The sequence below is a fragment of the Podarcis filfolensis genome (genome assembly GCF_964270895.1).
Source record: "Podarcis filfolensis genome assembly, chromosome: 1".
Taxonomy (NCBI): domain Eukaryota; kingdom Metazoa; phylum Chordata; class Lepidosauria; order Squamata; family Lacertidae; genus Podarcis; species Podarcis filfolensis.
The window spans coordinates 63,402,792-63,421,604 of record NC_139604.1 but is presented as its reverse complement, the minus strand read 5'-3'; the positions used below and the strand labels follow the sequence as shown (position 1 = coordinate 63,421,604).

Sequence of the window (18,813 nt, the reverse complement as noted above, 5' to 3'; positions counted from 1 at the left end):
GAGAATTGACTGGATCATAGCTCTACCAGTCAAACAAACCACTCAACATTAATATCAGGGCACAAGTTTTTGCCTTTCATGGGCTAGTTGATAGCCCCTTCTGGATAGGGGTTCCAAAATTACTGCTAGCCCTAGTAACACCTGGGATTGATTATAGCGATGGACTGTGCATGGACTGTGGACTGTGCATGGGGTTCTTCTCAAAAACTTCAGCTAGTGACAGACTACTGACAGACAGGCACCACTGGGAACATCTCTTGCCACTTCTAAAAGAGCTTGATTATCGTAGTCTCATTGCTGAGCAACAACGGGCAGAGCTTAGTGGATTGGGAGGCCAGCCAACCAGAAGAGTCTCAGAGGTGTACTTGCCTGGAGGCAGAGTCAGTGTCCAAAGTCCTAGGGTCAGGTGAACAGCAATCCATGTGGTCAGATGGTCCAGGGATCATGGAATCCAATGATCATTGGGGTCAAGGGTCAAGACAAGCAGGAAGCAGCAAGGTAGGGCCAGGACTACAATCGTTACCAGCAACTGAGTGCTGCTGGAAGTTCTGCTTAAGGAGGCTGAAGCCAGCTGGCTCTCATCATTGCCTTCTCCTCTGAGTCTTTGAAGGCTGATCAGTTGCAGGTGGAACCACTCTGCCTTCTCCCCCTTCAAGCTGCTGTTCAGCAGGCAAAGCTGGCTCCTGGCCTATGGCATTAATTGCTATCTGTAAATTTCCAGATATAATCCAAAGTGCTGGTTGGCGCCAGGGTGTCACCTCCTTCCAGCTGAACCTGTCTGGACTGTAATATTACCCAAGGTGTTACTCCTCCAAGTGCCCCTGCCTGAGATTAGACAGCTGGTGACTGGAGATGATGAGCTATATCAGTTGTCCCACTTGGGATGGAAACTGCCTTATACCAGAACAAACTATTTGTGCATCTAGTCCTCTGGCCCTCTAGATGTTATTCTTGGGCTCCAGATCCCATCAGCCCCAGCCAGCTTGGCCAGTGGTCAGGAATGATGGGAGTTGTAGTCCAACAACATGTTCCTTCTGGATAGCTCAGTCGGTAAGCATGAGGCTTAATTTCAAAGTTGTGAGTTCAAGCCCTATGTTGGGCAAAAAAATACCTGCATTGCAGGGGATTGGACTAGATGATCCTTGTGGTTCTTTCCAACTGTACAATTCCATGATCTGATAATTCTATGAACACCTACACGACCACAGGTTTCCCTTCCCTGATACAGTCCAGAGCTATTTACTCTCTTGCCATGCCTCTCCGGGGTCTTTCCCATCTTCTCCTATGTGATATTTTTAATGGGATATGCCAAGGGTTGAATATATCATCTGCATGCCAGGCATGGGCTCTAATACTGAGTTATGCCCCCCCCATTACGTGCATGCACCACATGTGTGCTACAGACATTGGCTAACATTTTAGACCTTTCCAGCTTTTTGAGTAGGAGTCAGGGTAGCTGCCCATCTGTTCTCTCTCACCTCTGGCCTAGTCACTGCTGTTTCCTCTGCATTCTTTCAGCCCCTCACAAAAAACGAAACCCCTCTCACAAGATGTGCATTATTTCCTGCTATTGTTCAGAGTGGAATGTAGATACTTTGAGAACTTCCTTCTTAAAATAAAGCAAGAAACACAGAAGTGTGCAAAAGTGAATTTTTTGGGGGGGAGGGGGGAGGCATCCAGACAAATTTCAGACTTCAAACAACTAGCCAGGTTTAAGATGTTGTTGTACCTCCCAATGTTAGTCACTGCATTGAATGCGGTACAAAAGAGCAGAGTCTTTAACATTTAGGGTTTTGCTGTGAATGCTTCTTTCAGTTTAGCATTCGGGATTCACATTCATTGAAATAAAAATATCATCTCCATCTCCCCACCCTGTTCCACCCAGCCTCCCACCCTGGGAGATCCTCTCTCCCCTTGCCCCTAACGCAGGGCCCTTCGTTTTCCATCCATCACTTTCCTTTGTGTTAATACAAGCTAGGAAACTTCAAAAAGCAAAGCATAAACTCTTTCTCTTTCTCCCCCTCCACTCAAGGGATTCCTTTAGTATAGGTTCCCTGCCTTATGGAATCCTATCTCAACTCCCTGAAGGCGACCACTGGAGGCTACTTGGCCCCCAGACTTTCTTTACCAACACCTACTACTTCTCTTCCTCCCCTTCTGCATTATAGCTTCCCACTCGCTTTCCCCTCTGTCACCATCCTCCATGCCCTTATTTCCTTCCTCCCAGCCTCTTCCTTTTGCAGCCTCTCCACTCTTCCTTGTCCTCGAAGCTATCCCCTCTATCTGCTTTCTCTCACTCTCTCAGTCTGGGACTCTTCCAGGAAATGCCGCCAGCTGCCTTTTTATTCTTCAGCTGTGTGCATTCCTCTGCTCTGACTGTGCTGTGGGGAGGAGAATTCCTCCTTCACATAGGCTAATAACTGTAACCCATGCTGTTTGGATATCATGCTGTTTCATTTTTGCCAGTAATTGCCAATATAGAAATGGCCAATCTTACAGGGAGGGTCTGTGGAGGGTGGGGGTCATAAAGTATCAAACACCATCACGTTCCAAATGCATCTCTGCAGTTAAAGCAGAACTGAGAGTTGTATAAACAAGACAAACGCATATAAGGATTCTCTCATTTTTTTCTGTATAAACATCTCTAGTACTTAAAACGCACACATATGAACATGTCTAGCTTTCTCTATGTATCATTCTCTTTTCTTGCACCTGCACACCTGTCACCACCACCACCCTTGGCAGAATTGTTCAGCGAATGCTACCACAATAGTGAAGACCGAGCTTTTGCTTTGTTGGTGAGGAGGAACCGGTACTGGAGCAAAACGACTTGTCTCCACTTGGCTACAGAAGCAGATACCAAGTCTTTCTTTGCTCACGATGGGGTGCAGGTGAGTAAACTCCAAGGGTGGTCCTCTTCGAAAGATGTTACCCATGATGATTCAAAGTTGGGAACAAGAGAGTGAGAAGAATATCCTCCTCTGAGTTGATGAAACCAGAAGCTAAGCGTGGCCCGAGAAAATTTTCTAATTTAAGGGGGTCATTGGAATTCTGGTTTTTGTTCTGGTATTATGTTCAGTAAGGGGTGGGGAACCTGTAGCTCTTCAGGTGTTGTTGGGCCCCTGACTGCTTGCCTTGCTGGCAGGGGTTGATTGGAGTTTTAGTCCAACGATATCTGGGTAGTGGTATTCACTTGTATACTCATTGTATCGTGTCAACGCTGTATCTTTTTGTCCTAAATTCCAGGCCTTTCTAACAAAGATTTGGTGGGGAGATATGTCAACATCCACCCCAATCCTAAAGCTGATCTGTGGATTTGGGTGCCCTTTCCTGATATATACAAATTTGATATCGTTCAGGTAAGAACCATAGGGACCTTTTGCATGGGAAGAAGAGATAGTGGGAAACAGGTCGTATTTGACAACAAATAGTGGTGACAGAAAAATTTCCTTCTTTAATCTGAAAGCAGAATGACAGGCAGAAGTTCAGCTAGTGAGGGTTCTCCCAGACAGGGCCTGAATACTGCAAACAGGCTATTCAGGTATCACAAGCTGGTCACTGGCAGCAGTTTTAAAAAGAAGTATTGGGTTTTCCACAGAAAGAGTAAACCCAGATTAAATTGGGAGCAGAAGTAGACTGGCATAGTGTAGACATTGTGGAAAACACTGGAAGAACCCTAAATCTCTTCCTTGAATGCAGATGTGATCATGTAGGAAGTTGCACCAGTTTAATATCTGCATGTCATGCTACTTTTTCAGTCTCTATCATGGAGAAAAAAGGTCGCAACTGTTTTCAAATCCCATATTTCAGAAGTATGATTATTCTGCCCAAATGGAAGAATGATGGATACTTCATGCAGATTCTTATGCTATCAGTGTCTGTTTTTCACTCTTAACAGCATACTAGGTGCCAGACCAGACATTATCTCAGTTGCTTGTACATTCTCATCTATCAATGTCCATCAGCTCCTGGCCTCATCTCCTTCTCTTTTGTAAATATCTAGATTCTAGAACCTATTTCAGTCTGATCCACAAACTCACTTAAACCAAAATGAATGAAGGAAAGACACACATTTATGACACTGGGCTGGAGTTTTAACTGGATTATGTGTAAGGTCTCCCATGTCTCTGCCTCTGAGTAGATTCAGTTTAGTTAGTATCTATCATAAGTATTTAAATGAAACTAAGGGGACAGGCTTTCCAGTAGGATAATTTTGTGCCTTATTGGAAAGCCAACCTTCCTAAATATTACAGCATACAAATCAGAAATTCATACAAAATAGTCAACTGTCACTTCTAAATGTTAGAGAAATACATTGCATTTTATTCATTTCTCCCAGGGATGAGGAAATTGTAGCCCTCCAGATGTTGATGGATCACAACTCTGATTAGTGCCAGGCAGCATGGCCAGGGATGATGGGAGTTGTAGTCCAACAACATATGGAGAGTCGCAGAATCCCTGCCCCTTTTTAGCACTTTAAACTCCATCTTACGGGGTGGAGGAGAATCATCTCTATGATAAGTGAGAGCCAGATCACCACAGAAATCCTTCTTTGAGTGCATATGGAGGGGAACCAAAGGAACACCTAGAGAGAGATCCTAATATAGCCTCTGTAGTGATCTTCAGTTGAACATGTGGAGATCAGGAGCAGGTATGGTGCGCATGACCCTGCTCTCCCCTGCCCCCCTGACCAAAGGACAATTGCAAGTGGTTTATGCTACCTTAGCTTGATGTATCAAGCTTAGCTCAGCAATGAAAGTCTCCCCTCACCTCAGGAGTGAAAAACTGCTTTCCAATATCTTTCAGTAAATCAATTCCTTTGCAGTGAGGAAACACAATCAGCCCAGGAGCCAGAATCATGTAAAGACCTTGACAGCCCGGATTCTGAAAGGACACTGCTTTTCCCCAAGGAAGTAGATAGGTAAGATTGCAATGTAATGTTATTTGGAAGCTTCAAAACAGAGTAACGAAAGAGAACACTTCTTGGCGATTAAACTGAGGTCCACAGAGGTGGGTCGGCAAAACCACAAGTTAAGGCTGTGCACGTCTTACCTTTGATTCCTGCTGCTGGTGTCTGAAGCCATGTACACAAGACATTAGTCACAAGCCACATGTATCCTGCAGTTTCTCGAGGAATACTCATCTTTGATGTGTTTCCCATCACACCAGCTTCCATCTGATTTGAAAATGTAAGCCGCTGTTAAGCTGAGGTGTGTACATTTGAGACATCCATGTTAAGATGAAAGCTTAATTGAATAGGAGTTGAAGCAGGGCAGTGGGTGCTGGTATGAGGAAACAAATCTGGTAATGTGCATCAAGTGAAGAAATCCTTGTCTCCTCTCTGGTGTGTACAGAGAACATGACTTTAAAAATGGGGGGGGCGGGCGAGAGCAGACGGGGATGGGATGACCATGCATAGTACTTGGCCCTATAAGAACATTATAATAGCTTGAACATTATAATGATATTTATCAATACTCTAGCAGCAGCTTTGCACTTGCAGCCCTCAACCAAGATTGAGAAATTGCCTTGAGGATCTTAAAATTAAAAAATACATCCTAGCTGGGCTAACTTTAAGGTCTGGTGCCTCAGATTGCAAGCCTGTAAGCCTGAGTGCAGAGTCTCCTTTTTTTATTGAACTACAAACCACGTTACAGATATCATCTTCAGCTGGAGCAGGGTTAAAAATGCTAGAAAGAAAGAATAGTTATGCTCTGCAGTATGATAACTGACGGGCAGTTTAGTGCAGATCGTAGAAAACCACTTTCCACAGATATGCAAAATCAACTTGTTAAGTATTTAGTTGACAGATTATTCCCACGCAAGTGGAGCCATTGTGATGCTGTGTATTGTACTTGATCGGTGGATCACATGAACTTGTCCCTGAAATAATATAAAGTTGTTTCTATAAGAGTCTCGGGGGGGGGGATAGTTTAGTCTATCACTGGAGTCAATGGGAGATGCAGAGTTAATTTCAACAAAGCCAGGATTTCATTAACTTGTCTTTCCAAAGTTGTATTGAATATTATTCTTGCTTTGATGAGACAGAGAATAAATAAACATTACATACTAATTTCTTCTTTTGGAGTTTGGAGCTGTAGAAGTTTAAATAACAAAACACAATAGAAGCACCTTGTCTCAATAGCTACACTCTAGTAACTAAGGGTGGTAGTGAGCTAAGTTTTACTGAAAGTAGGCCCATTGAAATTAATGGCCCTTAGGCATGCTCATTAATTTCAAAGGGTCTACTCTAAGTAAAACTCAGTTGACTACCACCCTTAATGTTTATTGAATAGTTTGGGGAAAGAATTTTCAGGATCTCCTTGGACTGGAAACTGAAGACAATCACATTTCAATTGTATACATATCTATTCAGAAGTAAGTTCAGTTGAATTCTATGGGGCTTGCTCCCAGGTAATTGAGCATAGGACTGCTGCCTTAGTCTGTGAATCTGACACTCAAGCTATAAAATTGCTTTACAGACCACTGCTCAGAAATGCAAACAAAACAGTATTTTCTTACTTTCTTTTTTTCAGGGGGGACGCCCAATTAGAAACCCAAATTGCTTCTGAAAATATAGCATGTGCAACATTTGTGTTTACACAATGGAAAAAATTCTGGACTGCTCCTGTCACAGTATTTATGGGGAATGTTATCATGTACTTTGCCTTCCTCCTTCTGTTTGCCTATGTCCTCTTAGTGGATTTTAAACCACCCCCACCAAAGGGCCCATCCATCCAGGAGATTGTACTTTACTTTTGGGTTTTTACGTTGGTCTTGGAAGAAATCCGACAGGTGGGTCACCTACATTATGGCTCTCAGCTACCCTGCTAGATCTTACAGGTTGAGGCTGGGAATTCACATGTGCAATAGACACATTTGTGCACGACCAAAATCTTCTTCCTCCTTTACTGGCCACGTTCTATCAGTCAAATTGTTTCCCTCTACCATTTGCTCAAGCAGGCAGCTTGTGCTATAGCTAAGTCCCCACCAGCCATTGGTGCCCATTAAAGATGCACTGTTAGCTATTAAGATCTATAGCGCCATGAAGTAAAGGTAATTTCACTCAACACAACAACATTCTTGTTGACATTTCTAATTCAAATTACTTTTGGAATGCTGTTAATGATGGGACATGGAAGTGTGTAACATTATACTAAATGATAAATGCTGTTAACTTACAGAGCTTTTTCACTGATGAAGATATGAATTTAATGAAAAAAATCAAGTTGTATGTAGAAGATAATTGGAACAAGTGTGATATGGTGGCCATCTTTTTCTTCATTGTTGGAGTTACCTGCAGGTTTGTGGTTTTGAGAGCTTCATATGTGTGGTACCATGTATGTATGATATACAGTGTTCCATAAGCAAAGTTAATGAAATAGATCTAAGGGAGTCAACTCATATTTTCTCTTTTAACCCCAGAATGTTTAATTCAACCTTTCAAGATGGCCGCACAGTTCTTGCTATTGATTTTATGGTGTTCACTCTCAGACTGATTCATATTTTTGCCATCCATAAGCAACTGGGCCCAAAGATCATCATTGTGGAGAGAATGGTAAGTACAAGATTTCACATGGACATGAAAACCAATGATGTACAGTATTTCCTAAAACAAAGGAACAAACCCAGGCCTTCTGGATAGCACTATTTTCATCGGAGAAATGTTGGAGGGTATAGTGAAATCTGCATGTAGGGCATGTAGTCTTTACCTGAGTGGAATGTAAGTGGTCAAGCAACCATGAGTGTGTGCGTGGACTTGTGATTACACAGTAAAACGTGAAAGGCACTCTGCACATTCTCAAAGAGACACTGAAATCCTGCTGGGGGAGGTTCCCCATGCCTGTAATAGTAATAAAGTACTCTAATGACATTGACTGAATTAAACAGCAAGAAAGAAACCTTGCTCAACTGCTTGGGTGCAGTTTGGTATGACTTCCTACCATTTAACTGACATTTCACTGTATTATTATGGCATACATGTAGCACAAAATTGCCCTCCCTACAGGCCTAGGCCTTGGTTCCGTAAAGAAATGAGAAGTCCTGTCAAGAAGACAATCTCAGTCCCTTAATTATCTCCTTTGTACATTCCTAATCTATGTCTTGGTTTCAGACTATGTATTCCTTTTACAGATGAAGGATGTTTTCTTCTTCCTTTTTTTCCTGAGTGTATGGCTCATTGCCTATGGGGTGACCACACAAGCCTTGCTCCATCCTGATGACAGTCGAGCAGAATGGATCTTCAGAAGGGTGCTCTACCGCCCCTATCTTCACATATTTGGACAGATTCCGCTGGATGAAATAGACTGTAAGGTTAAGGAATTAAAATACCTATTGTTGCTGTTGTTTTAGACTTGCATGAAACCATGCCATTGTTTCTACAATTAGCATGGCCCCCAAGCACTGCTGTACTCTTGCTCCACAAATGTTCCCGAGATCACCATCTGAGGCCCTTCTTTGTGTGCTCCCCTCCACAATAAATCTGGAGGGTGGCAACACAAGAATGGGCCTTTTCTGTACTGGCTCCTCATTTGTGGAGTGCTCTCCCCAAGGAGGCTCACCTAGTACCATCATTATGTATCTTTAGGTACCGGGCAAAAACTTTCCCCTATAACCAGACCTTTGGCCTTTAAATACCTGTGGCCCTTTAGTAGTGGGTGGGATGTTTTTAATATATTTCTTTTCTTCCTTGGTTTTAATGTGGGTTTTTGTTTGTTTGCTTGCTTGTAAGTTGCTTTGGGTTCCCATGGGCAAGATTTAATAAATATTAATGATAATAATGTTCCCACTAAAGCTGAGCAGTACTGTAGATTTGCCTTTATGAGTGCACATCGGCGGGTGGAAATGTTTACCTCTAGTCTGAAAAGTTCTGCCTTCTGATTTCTGCACATTACACTGATGTTCAAGGCCAAGGAGCAGGCCAGGCTATTTTAAACAAATTTTGTTCTCAAACCTAATGCTGCCACATGTCGTGAACTCCCCTCTCCTTTTGCTTTAAACTGTTTTAATATTGTGTTTTAATGTTGTAACCCACCCTGGGACTTTAGGGTGAAGGACGAATAATTAATAATAGTAAAAATAATAGAGATTTGCGTTATATAGATATGTCATTTCTGTCACTGTGTGTGTGTGTGTCTGTGTTTGTGTCAACTATATTTGTAATGCTTGTTCTGCTAATCGTTAAGATAATCCAGTGCCCTAATTATGCAACAATGCAAAATCAAGCACACCTCATGGTACTGAAGATGTGAAATTGCAAAAAAAACCCCAAAACAAAACAAAATTTCTGCTTATCTGAACAGCAGAAAGAGAAGAGCCTCAGCAATTAACAGGTCTAACAATCAGTAGCTTCCCAAAGTGACAATTGCTTTGTTTTCAATCCACTACAGCATCTCGCATGAACTTTGAAAACTGCACACCGAGCCCAATGGCAAACCTGACAGATAATGCATCGTCGTGCCCAAATGCCTATGCCAACTGGCTTGTCATAGTCCTCTTAGTCATTTTCCTGCTGGTTACAAATGTGCTGCTTATGAATCTCCTGATTGCCATGTTCAGGCAAGTATTTTTTTCCTGCCTGTTATAAAAAGAGGGAAGCGCATTCAACAATCGCTGATTAAATGCCCGAACAATAACAGCATAGACATGGACAGTCATTGATGACTGTCTTCATTTTGCACATAACGAGTGCAATCCAGAAAAACACCAGAGCCCCATTGGCATATTAAATGATGTCCTTAATTGCCATTGATTCCATTGGAACTTAGAGGCGCCCAACTTTCTCAGCAGGAGAATTGTTAATACAGTCAGTGTGATTCACAAGCCATTTAAAATGGGTTTCAGCTGATTTACTTCAGAATGGGCTGGAAAACGTAATTGCTTTTTCCAACTATAGCCAGAACATGACAAAGAAAGCAATATCTTCATTTCTACTGCAGAATTCAATTAAATATACACAAATTATTTAGAACAGGTGGGAGAGGGGAAGCTTTCTCTTCGCTACGTGCATATAAAGGGTCTAATACATCAGGGCCCAGTATGGATAAACACCAACACTATTATTCTATAAAGATTTGATAAGATTTTAATACATCTGAAGACAATGGGTTCAGGCAACCTATGGGTAGAACACCTATGGGACTTTCCTGCTGAAGAAGGACCTTTTCATCAATTCCACATTTCTTCTATGGTCCACCGTTTCCCCTCCCTGAAAACCTGCTCTGGCAGGTGGCTCTGGGGGATGGAGTGCGGAAACCCAGCAGGGAGCCCCCACAGCTTCTTGGCCCCTCCCAAGAAGGGAAGAAAACCTTCCATATATGAAAGGGCAAGTCTGGATCCAATCCAAACCTTAAATATTTTAAATTGGCACATTTTATAGTCTTAATAAGACTGCACACATTTTGCACCTCCCCATGTGTGTACATGGTGGAATAAAAGTCAAAGGCTTGCCTATTGTAAAGCTGAGTGACAGCCAACCAAAAACAGAAGCATTAAATACAGGCTAAAGTAATCTACAGGTGCTTTAAATGAGTTGTTTCCAAATGTGAATGTAGGTACGCAACACATTTGGAAAGATGCTATTTTAAAAGCCCCTAAATAATGGTTGTGGAATTATTATTTTTAAGAGCTGGTTCATGCAACATTGGGAGACAGTTCTTTGTTGCTTCCAACTCCGCCTTATATGCCTGCCCAATTACTGGGATCTTTGGAAGAGTCTCTGTTAATGTTCCATCATGGCTCAGATGGACTGCTTATATACACCAGAAGCTGTGCATTCTGTATTTTGGAAGCAATTCTGTGGAACACCTTCCTGGCTGAGATTAGACCAGGCACCTCCTTGCTAAGCTTCACATTCTTGCCAAAAAGCTTTCTATTCCAGCATCAGCAGGGTATCATAGGGAAAGTTTTCTGTCTTGGACTAATTTTGCTTGATTTTATCCTACGATATATTTTTGTCACCTTCATGTGCATCGTTAAAAACTTTGGTGATTAAGCGGTATGTAAATGGCTTAAAGAAATAAACATGAGATTTTATTGGTGTGATTCTCCCCCCTCCCTGTTCAAGTTACACTTTTCAGGTTGTTCAGGGAAATGCAGACATCTTCTGGAAATTTCAGCGTTACAACTTGATTGTGGAATACCACGGCCGACCTGCATTTGCCCCTCCCTTCATCATTATTGACCACATTAAGCTGTTTCTTAGACGGATCTTTAAAAAGACAGAGCACAAAAAGGAGCATCTGGGTAAGCTGTAGAGAGGTAATGGTAAGATGTTCAGCACAATCCGAGGGTCCACACATGCAGGATGATTCTCAAACAAGTACAGTGGTGCCTCGCAAGACGAAATTAATTCGTTCTGCGAGTTTTTTCGTCTTGCGAATTTTTCATCTTGCGAAGCACGGTCAAGTTGCAACTGCACCTCTTCAAGCGGTTTTAAGAAAAAGGAAACAAACTTGCAAGACGTTTCGTCTTGCGAAGCAAGCCCATAGGGAAATTTGTCTTGCGAAGCAACTCAAAAAACGAAAAACTCTTTCGTCTTGCGAGTTTTTCGTCTTCCGAGGCATTCGTCTTGCGAGGTACCACTGTATGTGCACTGCCTCCATTAAAAAACATTACCTTTTAAGCAATGTGAACTGATACAATAGTTCTGCTCACTTCTGACTAAAGCTGCTTTCAAAAAAATCAATTTTGTGCAATAGCAATTAAATGTTCTTTCTAAATAATTAATGACGAGTTACTAATATTTTTTAAAGGATACAGATTACTGAAGAAGATAGCACTCAGCGTTAGAAACTACAGCTCTGTCTTCAATAATTTAATATTTTTTTAGCATTCTAGAAGTTTGATTTTGAATATTTAAGAATGGGGGAATGGGCATGCTTTTATCTGCAGTGGTCTCACAGATCCATTCTAATACTGTAGATGATTGCAGCTATTACCTCTCACAGCTCCAGTCATATCAAGTGTGCATGTGAAGGAGCTCTAGGAGTCAACACAAACCTTTCTGACTTATTCACGATTTTCTAGTCTTGAACTAAGTATAAATGAACAGCAATAATTTTTTTTTGCATGGAAAATCTGATTCACTGGGCTCTGAACTTCCTTTCTTCTATCACACAGGTTGGCGTTCCCCAACCCTCATACTTAATCACATTGTGCTGTTTTGTTTCTTTTACTATAGAAAGAGATCTGCCAGGAGGTCTGGATCAAAAAATCATAATGTGGGAGATGCTACAAAAAGAAAACTACCTGGCAAATCTGGAAACAAAGAAGAAAGAAAGCAGTGAAGAAAGGCTAAAGAAAATGTCAGACAAGTGCGTATCTACGGATGGAGACTTCCAAATCTCTGTTTTGATGCTAACTGAGGGCCAAACCAGACTTTTGTGTCTGTGTTTATTAAACATGTGAACATTGATTTCGTTATAAAGCTGAATGGGTGGAGTTTACTTTCTATCAGTGAATGGAAAGAGGAACTTAGGGAAGGGAGAGAAAAATGATTCAGTTCAGGTTAAAGGCAAACCTGTCTAATACTCATTTTCCATAACAATGCATGAACTGAAACAGAATCACGCTTCAACACCTGCACTTCTCCAAATTTTGAAATGAAATTCTCCAGCCAAGTAATGTGTAGAAAGATGCACATACTAGGGCAAAGTGCCTAAAATGCAGACATTCTTGCAAATGAACATACAAAAAAGCATTATATTAGGGGAAATTGCATTGCAGAAAAAAGTGTATATTAAGAGAAATCTGCATTAAAATGCTGATTAATTTTTACAAGGGCTTAAATTTGGAACTGAATGATGAGAAACTGAGAGAACCCAAAATTGACAAATTCAGCCATCTCTAGAGGAAGTGAAAGCCACTCTTGTCTCCCTGAGCTAAACTGTCTGAAAATGTTCTCCCGAGATTGATTCCAGCCCTAGAAGTCCACCCCACTCCATTTAAATTAAAAACAAACAAACAAAACCATTCCTGCTTTATAAACCAGTCCATGCATATTTAGTCATGTGAGTGCCTAGTTTGGTTCTGAGACAGAAGATAAGCAGTTCCTTCCCTATGTTAAGTGGGTAACCAAAGCATTCCAAATTACTCAGGGCACAATTACTTAGAAAACAGATTTTGCTTTGGGGACCAAAGGAACACAGCATGCATTCAAGCCATTTGCTTTCCAAATCTCACGACCCTTCTGTAAAGCAGAGAGGATGTATTCTGCCACAGAATCACTGATGGGAGCAGATGAAAGCCTACAGAGTTGCAACTTAGCAAGGGTTGCATTGAAATCTCAGCTGTATGAACTCCTGTATACGTGTGGGACCTACACCAATGACCACAATTTGCACACTTGCTCAAGAAATGGGGAGCAAGAATTGCAGGTAGAAAAACAGAGTCAGTATAGGCAGGTGTGAGCCAGTTTGGGGCCGGGGGGAAGGATTCAATCCCACTGCCCTTTCTATTTACACAATTTAACTGTTACATTATAGAAGGACTTAACTCTCAACATACTTTCACTGGACTGAATCCTTTGCAACAGACCCAATGGCCACTGTCCCAGTCGTGTACTGGAGTCTAATCCATGTTTGATCCAATAAAATGTCTATCTAAACTCCTCTAGTGCCTAACTCTTTGCTCACCGTTTTGATTTTCATCCCCCCTCAAAACAGGGTGAACAATCTTTCAAAGTACTTTAATGGTCTGAAAGACCAAGAGAAACGGCTTAGATCTTTGGAATCACAAGTAAGAATGCTTTTTCTTGTGTTTCAGCTATGCTTTTGTTCATGCAGGGTATAGCTATAGATTTTTTTTAGCATGGATTTAATTGCACAATTCTTTCCAAAATCTGCTTACAAAGCATTGTATAGACAGGATAATATGTCTCAGCTTATTTGGACAAAATAGAATTGATGTGTTGATTAACTAATATCTGGTCAAGAAATTCCTCCCTATATGCTAATATGAATTTGTTAACCTATCTTTAAATGACATAAATTATAATGATTACATTTACTGAGCAGATAATGTAGAGATCAGGCACCCTGCCATTCAAACTGGTATTTTTGTCCATCAGACAGTCAAGAGTTCTTAATTTTCCCACTTTAGTGAGGAAACTTTTCAGTACAGTTTTATCTTGCCTTCATTGTCAATCTATGGTCTAAAGTTTGGACTCTGAACCTTAGCAAGGATTTCCCTCGCCCTTCACATCCCTACTAAACTAGAAGTGCAGATACAGCAAGTTGCCTTCAATAGTATTCATTCAAATGGCACCTAAGACCAAGGTCCATAAGTCATTGACTGAATGTAGATTAGAGACAAGGTCCTCACCAGCAGCAGAGCTAAAAATGCAACTGTGAAGCTATGCTTTAGCTGATTCATTTGTGCTTTAAAAATGTATTCAAATCGCAAGCAAATCTGCCAAATCTCTTTAGGATTGCAACGCCAGTGTGTCATTTTGAATGGTAATGGAAGATGTGGTGATACCAAAACCATTTCTTTTGTAGATCTCCTACTGCACAGTTACCCTTTCCTCAATGGCAGACACATTAAGCAACAACAGCTTCTTTTTGAACAGACAACCTATGAACTACACACGTGAGTAAGGTGCAGAGAATGATTCTGAAAGTAAATAAACGAAAGTAAAACATTTTTAAAGAGAAAAATCAGCAGTAAAAGGCTAAGTAGAAAATAACAACAACAACAATTTATTTATACCCAACAACAACAACAATTTATTATTTATACCCCGCCCACCTGGCTGGGTTTCCTCAGCCACTCTGGGCGGCTTCCAACAGAATATTAAAATACAATAATCTATTAAACACTAAACGCTTCCCTAAACAGCCCACACAATTTATCAAAAAGTGTTTGTTGTTAAAAATTACAGAGATTACTTAAGGTACTTTTTCTTCCACTGAACTCAAGGTGGTGAACATGGGGTTCCTTGGCAGTCTCCTGCCCAGGCACTAACCAAACCCAGACTTTCAGCAAGGTTGCTACATCATGCGCTTTCCAAGTTCCAGACCTGGGATATGTGTATGTGTGTGTGTGTGTGTGTGTGTGTGTGTGTGTGAGAGAGAGAGAGAGAGAGAGAGAGAGAGAGAGAGAGAGAGAGATTCATGCTTGAACCTGTCATGATGCTTAATATTACCACTGAAACTTTATACCCTGGAATCAGTTTGAGCAGTACAGATCAAAATGCTCAGTTGTGAAGATAAGCACTCAAAGCATACAGTCTGCTTTTCAGCTCCCTCAGCTTTGTGGACTCCATTAAGTTGACAGCTGCTTTCCACATGCATTGAGGGATGCAAGTATACGCTGGTTCCAAAGCTAACAGGGAAGCCCTTGCTTATGCATTAGGTCATTGTATCTAACTGTTTGCCCTTGGATAGAAAAATGTCTGTTCTGTCTCTTCATGAGATTAATGTGCATCTTTGTGAGATTAATGGATTTCTACTTCATCTGGCTAAATCCAGTGCCTTCCATAGTGACAAATTCCAGAGGGGAAGCCATGTTAGGCTGCTGAAAAGAAAATACTTTGTTGGTCTTATCATTACTTGGCACACCAGACACTACAGAGGAAGAATAATTCTTGACAGTGAAGCCAAAGGCCAGGAAACGCAAGAGTCCAGGAAAGTCTGTGACATTTCTATGCAAAGCTTGCATTTATGCAAGTGACCCAGTCACAGCAGCAGTAACCAAAGATGCTATCTTCCTAGTTATGCTTATTTTAACACCATCAACCGGAAAGAAACCTTTGCTTCATAAAATAACTACAGGTGTTAACTTAGCATAGACTGGAAAGAGAAGTGGCTGAATTGCAACTTATTACAAAACTTAAAACCATGGAGAGACCTGCTCTGAATAGAGACATTGGATTCTTATTTCATTATACATGATAAAGCTATTTTTAGCCATCTCACCCCTTTCTTTTTCCTGTAAGACCAATTGCAGTCGTTAACAGTTGTCAACAGGTTTACAGGTTTATCAGCCAATCACCCATTCCCACCACCCTTCTGAGTAATACCCCTCCCCACCCTCTCACTATATATAAGGGTCTGGTGACATCTGTTTCAGTGTATCTGAAGAAGTGTGCATGAACACAAAAGCTCATCCCAATAACAAACTTAGTCGGTCTCTAAGGTGCTACTGGAAGGAAATTTTTTATTTTTTATTATGTTTCTACTACAGTAGACCAACACAGCTACCTACCTGTAACTACAAGAAAAATGTCAGGCCTTACTCCACCTCTGCATTTCATTATTGTTTCCCCCAAAACTTTTCCCCATCTTGGTCTGTGTGCAAAACTAGGACAGTCCTTTCATGCATCCAATGCAGTAGGCTCTAATCCATGAAAACCTATGCTACAATAAATCTGATGAGTCTTTAAGGTGCTGCAATATTTTATCCTCTTCTTGCTGCTACAGCCTAATCAATCTGCCCAACTGAAAACAAATAAGACATACGGTAGTATATGGATGTTTGGTGGTGGAGTTCTAACAGGCACAAAATGTAAGAAAACCCTCTCAATGATTTTCCCCCTTCTTTTAAAAGAAAACCCAGATACCATGGATGAAAGGGATTATAAGGAAATAGATCTGCAGATATTTAGTAAAACTGTCTGGCCTAAAACAACTCTCATACCTGCTCATATTAACCAGTGTTTTTACTCCAAAAACCTCCACAGGTTTCATAACCACAGGCACAAATCAAACGCCTGCACCAGAAGGCAATGAAGCTGGAGAAGACACCCATCAGCTTGAAGATGACATGATGTACATCGATAACTAACGCTACTTGCAGCAGATCAAACATTTTGCTGTGTTTTTGATCGACTTTTTGACATATTCATCATGGTCTTTAATTACCTAAAGGGGTTTTTCTTTTGATGGCCGAGTACTACTCTGTGTTCCATACCAAACATATAAATAGCCTATGGAGAAGCATTGCATCCAATTTATTAGCCTTATAAATGCTGACTGATTGCTTCCAATAATCTATCACCTTCTCAGCAGTCTGATATTTAAACTTGTGCTGCTGTTCTAATTTATGCCATGCAAATAAACCACTCATGCCAGACCATTCCAAACCTTCTTAGCAACAGTAATCAGCATATGTACAAAATGCATTCTGCACATACTTTTTCCTTCTTGAAGGAAACTAGTTAAAAAATCCAATTATGATGCAGAGTATTAATTTGCAAATAAACCAATATGCTACTTTGACAGATCTCTGTACTATTGAGGAAAATAGCACTATGGTTGTAAAGCCGCAGCTTTAAGCTTCCATGTTATCACAACTGCCGTTAAAAAAATGGATCATCAGGTTTGCCTGTAAAACAGAGCTGCTTTAGAAGATTCTTCCCAGCAAGGTTCTACCACCTGCAACAACAGTCTTTACTACTGGCAGTAGTAAAACACTATTACTGAACAAGCTCTCTTAAACCCTACTGCAGTCACAAGGGCAGGCAAGGTTGCCACAATAATCTGGCATTGTTATTTTACCTTTAGCATTTGCTTGCAAGCAGGTAAGTCTTCCCAGCATAGAGATGCAATAATCAGAAAGTGCTTCATTTGCTGTTATTTCTGATAGTGATGCAGCTATTATGCCTGCTAAAGGGGAAAAAATGACCTTATCTCATTCCCACGCCCGGTGAACAATGCAGAAAATGCACCTTAACTCACCTTTTGGGGGTGAAAGCACTTTGTCTGGCCACAAGGGACCTACATCTGATGGTTCTGAAAGAGCATGGACTTCTTAATAGTAAATAAATAGGACCTCAGAAGCTACCGCTCACTGGGCCATCAGATAAAGAAATCCAGAGTTTAGCCATTGTGACAGTTTAGTAAAATTAATGTTCAGCTAAAAGGGTACATCTTTCCATGTGAAGGACTATTCCAAAAACATGTCCAGGATATAATGTCACGTGCATATGCTCAATGCCATATTGTTAGATGACAAAATGTCTCCCTCCATGGAATACAGCTACTTGTTTTGAGTTGCAGCTGCAAGTTGGCGCTAGGTGGAAGCTAGCTGTTACCCCCCTGAAGTGCTGACCAAGAGATCCAGCAAAATGAGATCTGGTGCTTTTTCAAAAACACAGATGTGTAAAACGTTAAAGCATGCAGATGTGTCATAAATTAAGCACCAAAGTGTAAGGTGATGCTGGAAATGACAATGCTTCATGATTACAGTTAGCTTGCTCTGCAAAGCCACTTCAGTAGCTCATAAGGGAGAAAAATAAAATGCAGGCGAGAAACATTCATGCAGATCGCTCCCATCTTGCAGACTGAAATAATAAAAGTTCTGAAGCTCCTTTCCTTAGAGACATATTGAAATCTCAGCATCGTTGCGCTGCAAGATATTACTTGGCTGGCTTATGGTTGCCACATTACATTTTTAAAGTTGGAAAGATTCAGCTTATAAATACTATTAATTTGTCAACTACTTTTAATTTATCATCTTACCCAGATGCTAAGAAAGTTGATGTGAGTCTTATTTTTTTGGTTTATTGTTATTTTAACTCTTCAAATGTTTTAAATTACTGTTAATTTTTCATAGTGATAATTTTATTGCTTTATTTTGTAAACTGCTTTGAGGTTTTTTTGTGCTTTTTTAAACAATCAAGTGGTGTATAAATTTGATGAAATAAAAATAAATGAAATATGCTGGAAGAAAATGCTCCCTAGACCAGTAGCGAGGAGCCCAAAGTCTGTGGACCTAATTAGCCAGCTGGGGTAGATGCAGCTTTGCACAGTGAGGCAGCTGCATACCTGTGATCCTGCCCTTACCAGAGCATATGAGTCTCCTTTTTATCCT

At 40.9% G+C, this 18,813-nt stretch overlaps 1 protein-coding gene across 1 annotated transcript in view; it reads left to right on the top strand.

Annotated features, from left to right (window-relative positions):
- Positions 1-18,003, top strand: part of TRPM5 (transient receptor potential cation channel subfamily M member 5) — a 50,571-nt gene extending 32,568 nt beyond the window's left edge. Inside the window, exons 14-26 of the mRNA XM_083588983.1 lie at positions 2,746-2,891; positions 3,247-3,359; positions 4,826-4,921; positions 6,537-6,795; positions 7,185-7,303; positions 7,426-7,558; positions 8,134-8,308; positions 9,390-9,558; positions 11,066-11,244; positions 12,182-12,314; positions 13,665-13,737; positions 14,499-14,589; positions 16,682-18,003. Coding sequence (XP_083445109.1) covers positions 2,746-2,891; positions 3,247-3,359; positions 4,826-4,921; positions 6,537-6,795; positions 7,185-7,303; positions 7,426-7,558; positions 8,134-8,308; positions 9,390-9,558; positions 11,066-11,244; positions 12,182-12,314; positions 13,665-13,737; positions 14,499-14,589; positions 16,682-16,785 — 1,790 coding nt within the window. The 3' untranslated portion in view covers positions 16,786-18,003. The remainder of the gene's footprint in view (positions 1-2,745; positions 2,892-3,246; positions 3,360-4,825; positions 4,922-6,536; positions 6,796-7,184; positions 7,304-7,425; positions 7,559-8,133; positions 8,309-9,389; positions 9,559-11,065; positions 11,245-12,181; positions 12,315-13,664; positions 13,738-14,498; positions 14,590-16,681) is intronic.
- The last annotated feature ends 810 nt before the right edge of the window (positions 18,004-18,813 follow it).